Genomic DNA, 12,687 nt, shown 5'->3' on the forward strand with positions numbered 1-12,687 from the left:
ATTCGAGAAGTAACTGGCGACTCAGCTCTAGGAATCACGCCGCCCAAGAGCACGCGCGGCGCTGGATGGTGAGCAGAGAGAATAGGCAGAAGGGCGGTGCCGGGAGGCCACCCCAGCAATCCAGGCGAGCGGTGGCTGTGCTTGGACCACCCCGGAGGAGGGCTCAGCTTCTGGATGTGCTTGGAAGGAGCGTCTGCCGGATGGGATGTGAGGAGCGGAGGAGAGTCAGGAATGACTCCTGCTTCTATGACCTGAGCCCCGGAAGGGGAGAGGTGCTCTGTCCTCGGAGGAGCTGGCTTTGGGGTGAGTGGCCTCGAGGGTTCTTCGTGAGACGGGAGATCGCAGTAAGCAAGTTCAGGGGCCCGGCAGCGGGGGTCGGGGGCTGCTGGGCCTGGCCAGCGCTGCACCCCCCGCCCCTTCCACCCCAGACGCGTCCCGCCTTGAGGACAGCGTCTGGAAGTGCAGGCAGAGAGCTCCCAGGCAGCAAGAGTGCACACCCAAGGAGGGCTAGTTTGAAATCCGCGGTCTGACAGAGCACCTCCGGGGTTTGCCTGCAGGTGGTCACTGATATAATAGCCCTGGCATCTCCCAGCGCTGCCCGCGGTCACCTGACCTGCTCGGTGCCAGGCTTCCTGGCATTGCTGATTTCATCCGAGACAAAAACACCACCCACCGTCACCTTCGTTTTCACATCTAGCAAAACTGAGTCTCCGTGAAGTCACGTGCCGAAGGCGGCCCAGCTAGACGCAGAGCCTCAGCCTGTGGGAATGTTGGCAGGCTGCTGTTTTTCCTGGGAGGAGATCGTGCAGGGAGGAGGCCCAGAAAGGAAAGGCGCTACTGCTCGCTGACCATCTGATCTCGCGCCAGGCACCATCTGATATGTTATCTCATTCAGTTCTCCCGGGGACTTCACGAGGAGAGTTTTATTTTCCCCGTTTGGCAGACGGGGAGGTCAAGTGATTCATTAGCTCAAGGTCACCCAGCTGGTGAAATGATAGAGCTGCCCCTCAAACCCAGGGGAGCGATAGCCCCACGGCCCATTTCCTTCCACCAGACACCGGCAAAGGAGGGGAAACTGGAAAAAAAACAACAACAAACCGAACCAAAACAAGGCGAAGCGGAGGAAGCCCTGGGTGAATCACTCATCCTTTTGCTCTGAGTCACCCCCGGCCGCGCCCTTGCACCCGGAAGGTGGGAGCACGCGTGCGCGTGTGTGTGCACGCGTGCGCGTGTGTGGGCATGATGGTGGAGGGGGAGAAGGGGCGTGCTGAAACCTGGTCTCTGCCCCTGGGTGGGGGAACTTTGCAGGGACAAGGCAGCACCGGGTGCCAGGGAGCCCTTGGCCAGTGGCTGTCACCACCAGATGCACGGAGGCACCAGCTGGGGAACTTTCAAAAATTCTGACCCCCGCCCTGTGCCCCAGATGATGGGACTCTGTACTTTTATGGTTATTTTCCGGGCCTTAGTATTTTTTTAAAGTAGGCTTCATGCCCACGGCAGAGCCCGACTTGACCCTGAGATCAAGACCTGAGCTGAGATAACGAGTCGGATGCTTAACTGACCGAGCCACCCAGGAGCCCTTGACTTTTGCAGGTTTGAGCTCCTCAGGTGAATCCAGTTTGCAGTCAAGATTGGGAACCTTGCTTCTGAAAGCTGTTCCCAGTCTCCTGGGAGTCTGGGACCTGTGGGGGATAGTGGCCCTGAGCAGCCTGCCCACTGCTGGTGAGAGCGAGAGTAGGGGTGTACAAAAGATGTACGGCTGGCCCCACAGCAGACTCTAACGCGCCCTCCTCATTCACTTGCATGCTAATGGGAAGCTCACCACCTCCTATCTAATCTCAGACTTTGCCAGCACAGCCATGGCCTGATGAGCCTTCCTCTTGCTGAAGGACCAGCAGGAACTCAAATCCCTTGTTCCACACTCCAGGCCTTCACGTCCCTCACCCACCTCCTACTGGAGCGTCAGCTGCATGGGAGCAAGGACAGGGGTCATGCCTTGTTGTAACCCCACTGTTGGATTATCACCCACCTGTTCATAACTATGTGAACGAGTCAGTGGATGGATGGATGGATGGATGGGTGGATGGGTGGGTGGATGGATGGATGGATGGGTGGATGGGAGGTGGGGTGGGCCCTAATCTGTATTGTGCTCTGACCATGTATCAGGTTCTTGACATCTCAATCACCCAAAGATGTAGGCCTTATTTGTCACATTTTCCTTGATGAGGAAACTGACACTTCAAGGGTTACATAGCTTGCCTAGTGACACCGTATTAGTTATGGCGCTGGGGTTCGAACTTAGATTGTCCAGCTCCAGAGACCACGCGTGGGCTTTCTACTCCCTCGCTGTCCACACTGGGGAGTCTGAGCCTGCAACGAGGCTCCTCTGAGGACGACCATGGACAAGGCTGAGATAATTTCTACAAGCGAAAGTTAAAACAAATCAAGTAAAGCAATGACCCAGAACAGCCGGTCACATTTGAGGCTTTAATGCGGTCCCTTGTTTATTCTCAACAACTGCATGAGGTTGGTTTGATCAAGCTCCTTAAGTGATGTGCCCAAGTTCACGTAGCCAGCAAACAGCAGGGCCAAGATTCAAAAACCCAGGTCTGTCTGCCTGTAAATTTCATGATCCTTCCAGCAAACCACACTGCTCTCAGGCCTGACCCAGCTGCGTTAAATGCAGAGTAATGTTTGTACAACCAAAATAGCCAAAGAGCATAATTCAGAGGTCACTCTTTGCCCACAGAAGTATTTAGTTTGGCCCACAGAGTGTTTAAAAAAAATTTTTTTTTTGGAACATGTCGCCAACATTTACAAATTATACGCAGATCCGGATTTTTGCGTTCTCTTGAAGACTGAGCAGCATGGACAAGTCCAAACTCACTTTTCTGCCTGGCCACGGTGGCTTGTGCCCGGGAGCTGTGACCTCTGGTAGCCAAAGCTTGCATTCATTAATTTGCCATAGTTCCGCCTTTCTCTGAGTTACATGTGCCAGTGTTGTGATTGCTTGTTGTTATGACCTGCCTTGTCTTGGCCTCGTTACACGCACACCTCCGTGGACAGATTTAACCTGTCTTGGGGACCATCCATAGGTTGAGTTGACCATGTGCCAAAAAACTGTCTGTTTAAAGGGACCTTCTCTTTCTTCTTCTCGCCCTGAGGTGCCTTCCTCGGTACGGCCATCAGACGTTGGCCTCTCCTCTTTCTTGCCTTGGGGGGTCGTGAACTCAGACACCATGGCAGCATTTCTGGGAAGATGTTTGGTAGAATACTAGTGAGGTGTGTGTGTGTGTGTGTGTGTATGTGTGTGTGTATACACACGAATGCATGCAATGTGTGTATCTGTGAATGTGCATGTGTGTGTGGTGGGGTGGGTGAGTAGTTAACATCTACCTGGACAAAACAATTCCCTGTGCACTTACGTTTCAAAAATAGGGTTTCTTCTGGTACCTCCCGTTTTGAAATTTTACAGTGGACGTGAACATTTAAAACCTCTCAGAAGCTCTGTATACTTGTTCAACATTGTTTATTCTAGTGTCTGCAAACCGATGCGACCAGGGAACCCTTGGCAGGTGTGATATCTATTAAAATCTGTGGACCAGTTTTCTTTCCAGATAAAAGGAGAGGAAATACACAGGGGCTCATGGTGAGGGGGAGCTAAGAGGCTATCGTGAGCAAAGGCAGGGCCTGAGATACAAAGAGATAGGGGGTGTGTATGGATTGGGAAGGCGGTTTTCCGGGCCTCTGGTGGGGGAAAGGCAGGCAGGAGAGGCAGTTTCAGGGCCTGCACCCTCTCTGGGTCCATGAGAGAATGTCTATAAAGATGAGGTGCCTGGCACATACCAAGATGTCAGTGCAGCTTTAGACATTAGAGTGATAACAGTGAACTGAGTTCCTTTTTAATGACCTGGAATAACAGCTTCCAAAAGGGGAAAGAAGTGATGAGACAGTCTCATATAGCTGGAAGGGATTCTAGTGGAGGAAGGCTCAGCCAGCTTTCCTCACCTGGGTATGGGGAGAAAACTATACAACTGTCTCTCTCTATAAGCAGTCTCAGAGTTGGGTATGCATGAGAATCACCCGGGAAACTTGTTAAAGGTGTAGACACCACCTTCACCTCTAGAGAATTCTACTCAGTATGTCTGGGGGTCGGGCTCAAGGGTAATGTTTTGGGCCGACACATCAGATGATTCTGTGCAGGTGGGGCCGCAGGTTCTCTTTGAACAAACACACTGTTTTGTGGGGCTAATAATGAGTCCGAATAAAAGGGGGCAAAAAAAGTAGAAGGATGGGGGAATCGAGGGTGGTTACTTGGAAAGCTAAAGGCAGATGACTTGCTATGATAGTTGAAGCATGAACCAATGATAAAAGAGTAGACAGTGCTTATAATTAACCGTGAGGCACAGGTAGGATTGTTTGATGTGGAATTATGTGCACAACCCACCTCAGGAGATACAGTAGATTAGCTGAGGATGAGAGCCTGTACTACGTGTGAACATGTAATTGGGTGCATATGGGGTCACAGTTATGGAGAAGTCTTGCTTCAGCACTAAGGGAGGAAAGAGGTTCTTGGGTTTACGAGGCTTTGTGTAATTTTTCAGAAGTTAGGCTGCTGCGTCATGATGCCTAGTTACCTCTTTTCATCATGCTGGGTCATGTATTTTGGATAAATGCTTAGATGATTCAAGCTAAGTGACTACATTCCAGGTAGAAGCATGAGATCAGAAAGTCCTTGTAAGGAAGTCCCTGGGAACAAAAAAGGACATGATAGAGCACTTGAAGAGCAAACAAACAACAAACAGTTGTTTTCCCCCAGCATGAGGATATTATAAAGACCAAGGGTAAAGAAAAAGCAAAGGCAATTAGAACCCCAGGAAAACCAGAAAGCTTCATGAGAAAGGAAATTCAAACAAGTACAATATCTCATGCTTCAGCAACATTGTTTACTAGTCAGAATATTGTAAATACTGACTATTGTATAGCCAAAAATTATGAAAATGATACTGGAAGATAGGGGATGTATCAGGTGGTATTGAGGAGTTAAGTCATCAGCTAACATGTAGGAACATCGAGGGGTTATCCAAAATTGGCATTTTAATCCAATTAAGTTACCAGAGAAGACATATATTACATAGTGATAACTACCAGAAGAAAGGGCTAAAAAGTTAAAAGTGACTGTAGTTACAGAAGGAACATGGGTGTATAGAAAGGGATGATTGCAGGCTGCTGGATTTGATTCTTTCAAGGTTAGTGGATTTTTAAAAACCATATTATTTAAATTTAGAATATTACTGGAACATCTGGAACTCTGATGGGTTTTGGTACCTCTGGGAGGCACAGGCATCCCACAAAGTGTCTACCACTAAAAGAATGAAACCATGCTTAGGTCTTTCCTGGTGGCTCTCTTCCCCCAGTCAGCCATGGATGTAACTCCCAGCTGGAGAAGAGAGCAGGAAGCCAGGTTCTGGAGGCAAGTGGAAGGCAGGTGTCCCTCCCTCCTCAAGAAGGGCCTAGCTTCTGACCTCTGATCATGGACTAGAATGGCGGGGGGCGCAGGAGCCTGGCCAGGGAAAGGGCTATGGGTGAGGGCTAGAGCTGGGGGTGCTGGGGGCTGGCCAGAAGGTAGGGAGGGTCTCACTTACGTGCACACACTCCTATTGCGTACCTCGGGCGGTCCCCACTGTAATCGCAGTAGAGGCCCCGGTGGGGGTCACAGATGGCTGCCTCTGTGCAGTTGTCCCCAAGCTGCTGAGCACACATTTTACAGCATTCACAGCCGTCTGTGATGAGGCTGACCCCCAGCGGGCAGCGGGGTGGGGACGGCGGGCACTCACATGGCCACTTGCAGAACTGGGGGTGTGAAGATGTATCCTCCAGTGGCACTGGGGTGAAGGCCATGGCCGTGGGGGCTGGAGAGAAGGCCTGTGGGGGAACAGCAGAGATAAAGGACTGCCAGGCAGGGGTTCAAAGCCCAAAGGGCTAGCGATCACCTTCTCTTCTTTGTGGTGTTAAAAGGGATACGTAAAATTATGTCTTCCTACCCTGTTTTTGAGAGCCGGGCATCTCCTTTCCCTTCAGTACAGCAAACAGGAAGGACCGAGGAGCCAGGGGGTCAGAGAAGTCAAGCCAATTTCCTCAGTCTCCCTGCTGGAGGAGGTGGGGCCCAGATTCCATGTCAGAACTCTGGCCCCACTAAGCCTCATGTGTGTTTCCTTCCCTTCTCGAGCACCCCATAACCTGGGAGGGCACTGAGCCCGTCTCATTTCACGGATGGGGAGCTGAGGCTTTGAGGAGTGAATGCCTTCTGATTAGTCAGATTGCAAGGCGCAGCCCGTATCCTACTGCCTTGCCTCTGCGGCCCAGAGAGCCACCCTCTTCACTCCACTGAGTCCTTGGCAGCTTGTGGGGTCAGGTGACTCATATCTGACACCAGGTGTTAGCCAGCTGACATTATTATTATTATTATCATTACTGCTGTCATCGTTATTATTTTTTCTCTGAGCCCCAGGGAAAGGCTACGGGGTGCGGGGACTGGCTCTCCCTGCCCCTGCAGAAGGGAGTTAGCCCCTGTGGCTAGTGTTAGGCCTGCAGAGGGGAGTCCCCCCACCCACATGCTTCCCAGGGCCCCCTTCCCATCCTCCAGCCCACACGTTCATCTTCATCCTGAAAATATGAGGGACACAACACCGGGAAGCTGGGAAGGGGGGCGGGGACAGGTCCCAAAAGCCATCCCAGGTGGACACAACGGAAGGCGGCTCTGGGGTGTCTTTGAGTTTGGGAGCTTCAAGCCGCCTGTACCTCTGGGAGCCAGTCACCTTCCCACCTCCTCTGGCTCTTTCCCTGAACCCTCCCTCTTCATACGGGAGGAAACTGAGGCTCCGGGAGAAAGGGAATTGCTTGAGGACAGAGAGCGTGCAGCCAGCTTCTGGCCATTCTCCCACCCCCAGGCCAGTGTGGTCCCTGCTGGGGAGGACCCCATCCAGGACTTCTCAACCGTGACTCCAGAATTCCAAGGTCAGCAAAGATGGGACCAGGGCTTCTGTGAGGGGCCAAGGTGGGGCTGGTCAGTCCCCCGGGGCCAGTCCCTCTATCTCGAACCCAGGAAGCCTTGCTCTGTGGAACTTAGAGATCTGCATTTCTTCCTTTGAACAGCACATGCGGACAGATTCAGACAGATTTGTTCTCCCTTCTCCCGAGGAGGAAACCGAGACCCAAAAGGGCAGACGGACGTGTTCAGGGTGACACAGTACGGGTCAGGACCGAGATACACGCGACTCTTGTGACTCTTATTTCTATGCCCTTTACGTTTGCCTTCTGGGTTCTTGTAGTTGCACCCCCCACCCCCTACCCCCAGCTGAGCCAGCTCACAGCCTCTCTCAAGTTTTAGGCATTTGAAGATGAACTGAGACCTTCTCTGATTTTGGAGCACCCACAGCTTCGGGGAGAGACTGACATTAGAGGGGAGTTATTACAATGCAAGCCTGTATGCAGAGTGCCGGGCATCCCAGGGGAGCCCCGGGGGCTCTCGGGAAGGGCAGGAAATGGCTCTGTCGAGGGGAATGAAGTCCACCTCGCTATGTGGACCAGCGGCCAGGTGAGATGATCCAGGTTGAGGTGCTGGATGGGCGGGGCTCTTGGTTATGGCTTTGGCACATAATAGGTGCTGCAAACATCGATTTAACAAACGAAGGGCCCTTCAAAATCAAATAGGCAGACCTTGATTTGAGGCTTTCGTCACCTCTGGGTTTGGTTTCAGGACTCAGTCGTGCCCTTTTCTACCGGAGGGACATAAGTTTCCCTGCCCCTGCTTGCTTTTCCTCATAAACACAGTGTGACACAATAAAACCCCAACCCCCCTCATCAATAAAGCCAACCGGAAGTACGCACGCATATTTACCTCTTTCTGACTCTGTGGAGAGAATTTCCCTCATCTGTCTGTGACACTAGAAGGCTAAGAGCTTCGTAAGCAACCGTCTCAGGGACTGTCTCTGTCCCGTCCCCAGGCCCTCAGGACACACACACTCAAGCACACACACACGCACACACGGCAGAGGAAACAAAAAGCCCTGTCCTCCAGGAAGCCTCCCATGCCTCTCCCAGACAATGTTCGAGGTGTTCCTTCTCTACTAGAATGTGAGCACAGCAGGGCTTTGTAAGTGTTACCTAGTGGACTGGGTGCACAGGGGACTGTTGACCCCAGGGGCTTTGGTGTCCCTTGATTTGGTGTCCCATGCTCAAAAGCATGACTTCTCCTTTGCATTTATTGGTTGGGCATCCTCTCCCACCCCCACAGGGTTCGGCACAGGGCTTGTGGGGAGCATAGGGCTCACTTTGAGCTGAGGTGGGATTGGCTATAACCTGGCAGGTCTCCAAGTTAAGGAAGGAAGGAAGGAAAGAAAGAAAGAAGGAAGGGGAAAGAAGGAAGGAAGGAAGGAAAGAAGGGAAGGAAGGAAGGGAAGGAAGGAAGGAAGGAAGGAGGGAGGGAAGGAAGGAAGGAAGGGAGGAAGAAGGAGGGAGAGAGGGAGGGAAGGAAGGAAGGAAGGAAGGAAGGAAGGAAGGAAGGAAAGAAAGAAAGAAGGAAGGGGAAGGAAGGAAGTAAGGAAGGAAGGAAGGAAAGAAAGAAGGAAAGAAGGAAAGAAGGAAGGAAGGAAGGAAAGAAGGAAAGAAAGAAGGAAAGAAAGAAGGAAGGAAGGAAGGGAGGAAGGAAGGAAAGAAGGAAAGAAAGAAGGAAGGAAGGAATAAAGGACAGAAAGAAGGAAGGAAGGAAGAAGGAGGGAAAGAGGGAGGGAAGGAAGGAAAGAAGGACGGAAGGAAGGAAGGAAGAAGGAGGGAGAGAGGGAGGGAAGGAAGGAGGGAAGGAAGGAAGGAAGGAAAGAAAGAAGGAAAGAAGGAAGGAAAGAAGGAAGGAAGGAAGGAAGGAAGGAAAGAAGGAAGGAAGGAAGGGAGGGAGGGAGGGAGGGAGGGAGGGAAGGAGGAAGCCTCCATTTTAGTACCTACCCGGAGCCCCGGGGCACACAGCTCCTTGAGGGAAGCCAGTTAGGGGACGTGGGGCTGCCAGGGATGGGCTCTGGGCATCTTTAACCCAGTCCTGGCTCTTGGCGCCATCTGCTGGTGGGAAATCTCCTAGCCCTCAGTCCAGAGGAGAAGGTACCCGGAGTGCATGGGGGGCCTGAGGACTCCCGCATTTGGTGTGAAACCCCCTGAATCCTTGCTGCCTTGTCCAGCGTTGACACCACAGGGCTTGTGACTGCACACCCCTCCTGATGATGAATTCTGTGTGTGTGTGTGTGTGTGTGTGTGCGCGCAATGCAGGGAAGCAGAGGGGTGGCAGGTGGTTCCTGCCCTCAGGGGTGGACCGTTGAGCTGGGGACATGTGCATCCACTCTTTCACGCATTCTACGGAAACAGATGCTTCGCGAACACCTACCACGTGCCAGGCTTTGTGCAAAACTCGAAGGAAGCAAGGGTGCATGAGACACAACCTTCTTCTCACTAACTGACCACCCACGAGGCCAACAGACCTCAATCTCCTCCCGCCTCTTGCCCGCACCCTGCACCAGCTCCCCACGATTCTCCCCGTGCCCCAGACGCAAGCACATGGGCACCGCCTCATAGATGACAATGAGGTCGCTGGGCACAAAGATCAAGGAGAGCCTTGAATGCCTGGCTAAGGTCTCAGGCTTTTGGCTGGAGTCTGCTGCGATGATTTGTTGAAGGATGTTAGCAGGAGAAAGATTGGGGCACAGATGTGTATTTTAGAAACGTCACGCTGGGCCACGTCTAGTCTTTGCAACATACTGTCCAAGAGACTCTGGGAGTTCACTTGCCGAGCCTTGGTTTTCTCTGTTGTAAAATGATGTTCTTACGACTAGATACCCCCACCCACCAAGGTTCTGGGCCCAAGCACCACGCGGCTAGAGCTTCTGGCTTGTCCTAGCCAGTCCATTCCATTGCAGACCACAGCTCTGGTGGCCGCCAGGGGCCAGTCTTGAGCCAGGTCTCAGTTATTGTGGCCTGTCTTCTCTTCCCCACAGCGGTTGGTATCGCGGTCTCCATTGTGTATGTCAGCAAAGGGACTTGTTCATGGTTAACACGCAGGAAGTGGTAGAATTTGACTCAAACTCAAATCTGTTGGGTCTGTGCTTGTCCCACTACTGTACGTGGAGAATTTTCTAATGGAAGGAAATCAGTTATAAGGTAGTGAGCGCGCTGCCAGTGGAGGTAATCAAGAAGCATCTGGACATTCCTCCCGGCTGGGGGCTGTAGGAGGGTGTCAGGCCTTCCAAAGCCTGTCATAGAGTAGGTGTCAATAAACATCTATCAATAGAATGAATGGAAGAGTCAATGTACGCTTCCCCCACGACACTGTCCTCCCTTGAGGGCGGGAACCACGTACTGTCCATTTCCCTGTGCACATGCGCACACACACAGGCCCTTACATCGCAGCTAGTATCTTCTGCCCCCTGTCATATGGTTCCCTTGACAAATCACAAGGCAGGCCTACTAATTGTCTCTGGAGCAGAGGAAATGGAGGCTCAGCGAGGCTGAGTGGCTGTGAAGGCTGCACAGCTAGTCGGGGGGGCTGGGGGGTGGGTGGGGCACATCCAGGATGAAACTAAGGCCTGCCTTACCCGGAGGTCTGGAGCCCCCGGCCCTTCGGCCGTCTTCAGTCACCCCCCCACGGGAAAGACCGAGTTCCCGTGGTCTTTGGGAACATGCTCCCATCGGACCTAACCAAAGCAAATATCCAGAGGCTGGGAGCTCCCGGAGAGGCTGTGGGGATCCCCGTGTGAAGGGTCCGTCCCTTCAGGATCGCACTTCGTGGCACCCGGAGACCTCCGGCGCCCGTGTCATTGCCAAAGCTGAGGCCCGGCGGCCTGGCGCCCTCCTTCAAAGTCCTGCTTCCTGCATGAACTCTAGCCTGAGCTACTGTCCCGGGGTCGAGTGGGCAGGAGAGATCAGGAGCTGATAATTGCTGCTGAGCCGGGGGTGGGGACCAGACTGAGCCGGGCTTAGCACCAGACTCGTTCGGAAGGGCCCTTGAGCGTTCCAGCTGGGACGCACCTTAGAACTCCTCTTTGACCCACCTGCCCATTTGAAGCCGGATGTGAAGCCCACGGTTTCTTTTCGGAAGGATCTTTCCTGGGCACTTGCAGTGGGGCGGGCCCCGTGCTGGACGGGGCTGGAGCGGTGGGTCCCTCAGATCCCCTGTCCTCGCGGGGCTCGGTCTCGCTGTGCCGCCTTTCCAGGCTCTTAATTCCCAGACCTTCTACTTCCATGCCAGAGGCGCCCGCAGCCGATCCTGGGGCCCAGGCAGGCGAATTTGATAATTAATGCCAGGCATCTTCGGCATTAAATGTGCCAGATACGGTGCTGAGCGCATTCCGTGCATTCGGTTAGTACTAGAAGCCTCGTACCAACCCTTTGTGCAACAAGCACTCCATGCCCTTAACCGGTGGGGAAACTGAGACTCAGGGAGGCCAGGCTGTTGCCCAGGTGCACGGGCAGCGACTGGCAGAAGGATTGAACCTGCAGGGTCTGACTCTAATCTCCGTGCTTGAAGCCTCCGGCCTCCCTTTGAATCACCACCAAAGCCACCGTCCCCCTCTCTCTAGGACTTCCCCTTGGGGGCCGAGGCTCTTCCTGGAACCCCAGGGTGCTTGGCTGGGCCCTTGGGACCCCCTGAGGCTTTTACCAAGCTCCCACTTTCTTTGGGTTTGGCAGCCTCTCCCCGTATTCCCCAGAACACATAGGAGCCGGCCCCAAGCCCTGTCCCCTTCCCCAGACAGCTCAGACACACCCACTACAAACAGAAGCTCCTCCCACGGTGGTTCCCAGACTTTGCTGCCTGTCAGAACCACCCGGAGGCTTGAACAAACACGGGTGGGCGGTCAGGGTCCCCAGATATCCCAACTTTTCCACGGAGTTCTACATGCAGCAGAGAACAGCGAGCCCACGGACCCTGTTAAAATACAGATTCCCGACCCCCACCTCGAATGTTCGTTCGAACACTTCCGTTGTTTATAAGTCCCCCATGTGTGGTATTTCGTTACAGCTTGCCTGAATGGATGAAGACAGTGTCACTTAGCCCTCTCGACAAAGAGGGTGGTCACTAAGCAGGTTAGAAGAAATCGATTGATCCTTTCAGTTGTACTATTTACTGGACAAATTTAACCTGATGAAAACTGGGGGGGGAAATGAAAGCCCCTGTAGGAAATGCTGCAAAAGTAGTTTTGAGATGCTGTTTAGAGATGAGGAAGAACTGAGACCCCTGGCTGGCTCGGCTGGTTAAGCGTCCGACCTCGGCTCAGCTCACGATCTCACGCTCCGTGAGTTCGAGCCCCGCGTCAGGCTCTGTGCCCATGGCTCGGAGCCTGGAGCCCGTTTCGGATTCTGTGTCTCTCTCTCTGCCCCTCCCCGGCTCATGCTGTCTCTCTGTCTCTCAAAAATAAATAAATGTTAGAATTTTTTTTTTAAAGATGAGCAGGAAATATGGGTTTCAGGGTGTTTTCCAGCCCTCAGGCACAAGTCAGTGTTCGATTTGACTCGCACGTCGGTTTTCCAAGAACGCCGGGCAACAGGCAAGGGGGCAGAAAGTGGGAGGCTGGCCGTGGCGGGGAGGGGCACCTAGGGAACTGAGATTTCTGCTTGATGATAAAGTGGACCCCATCTCCTTCTGAATGT

At 53.1% G+C, this 12,687-nt stretch overlaps 1 protein-coding gene across 1 annotated transcript in view; it reads right to left on the reverse strand.

Annotated features, from left to right (window-relative positions):
• CCN4 (cellular communication network factor 4) overlaps window positions 1-12,687 on the reverse strand; it is a 35,138-nt gene that overhangs the window by 11,190 nt on the left and 11,261 nt on the right. The window contains exon 2 of the mRNA XM_045453603.1: window positions 5,646-5,925. Coding sequence (XP_045309559.1) covers window positions 5,646-5,925 — 280 coding nt within the window. The remainder of the gene's footprint in view (window positions 1-5,645; window positions 5,926-12,687) is intronic.

This window comes from Leopardus geoffroyi, chromosome C3 (genome assembly GCF_018350155.1).
Source record: "Leopardus geoffroyi isolate Oge1 chromosome C3, O.geoffroyi_Oge1_pat1.0, whole genome shotgun sequence".
Taxonomy (NCBI): domain Eukaryota; kingdom Metazoa; phylum Chordata; class Mammalia; order Carnivora; family Felidae; genus Leopardus; species Leopardus geoffroyi.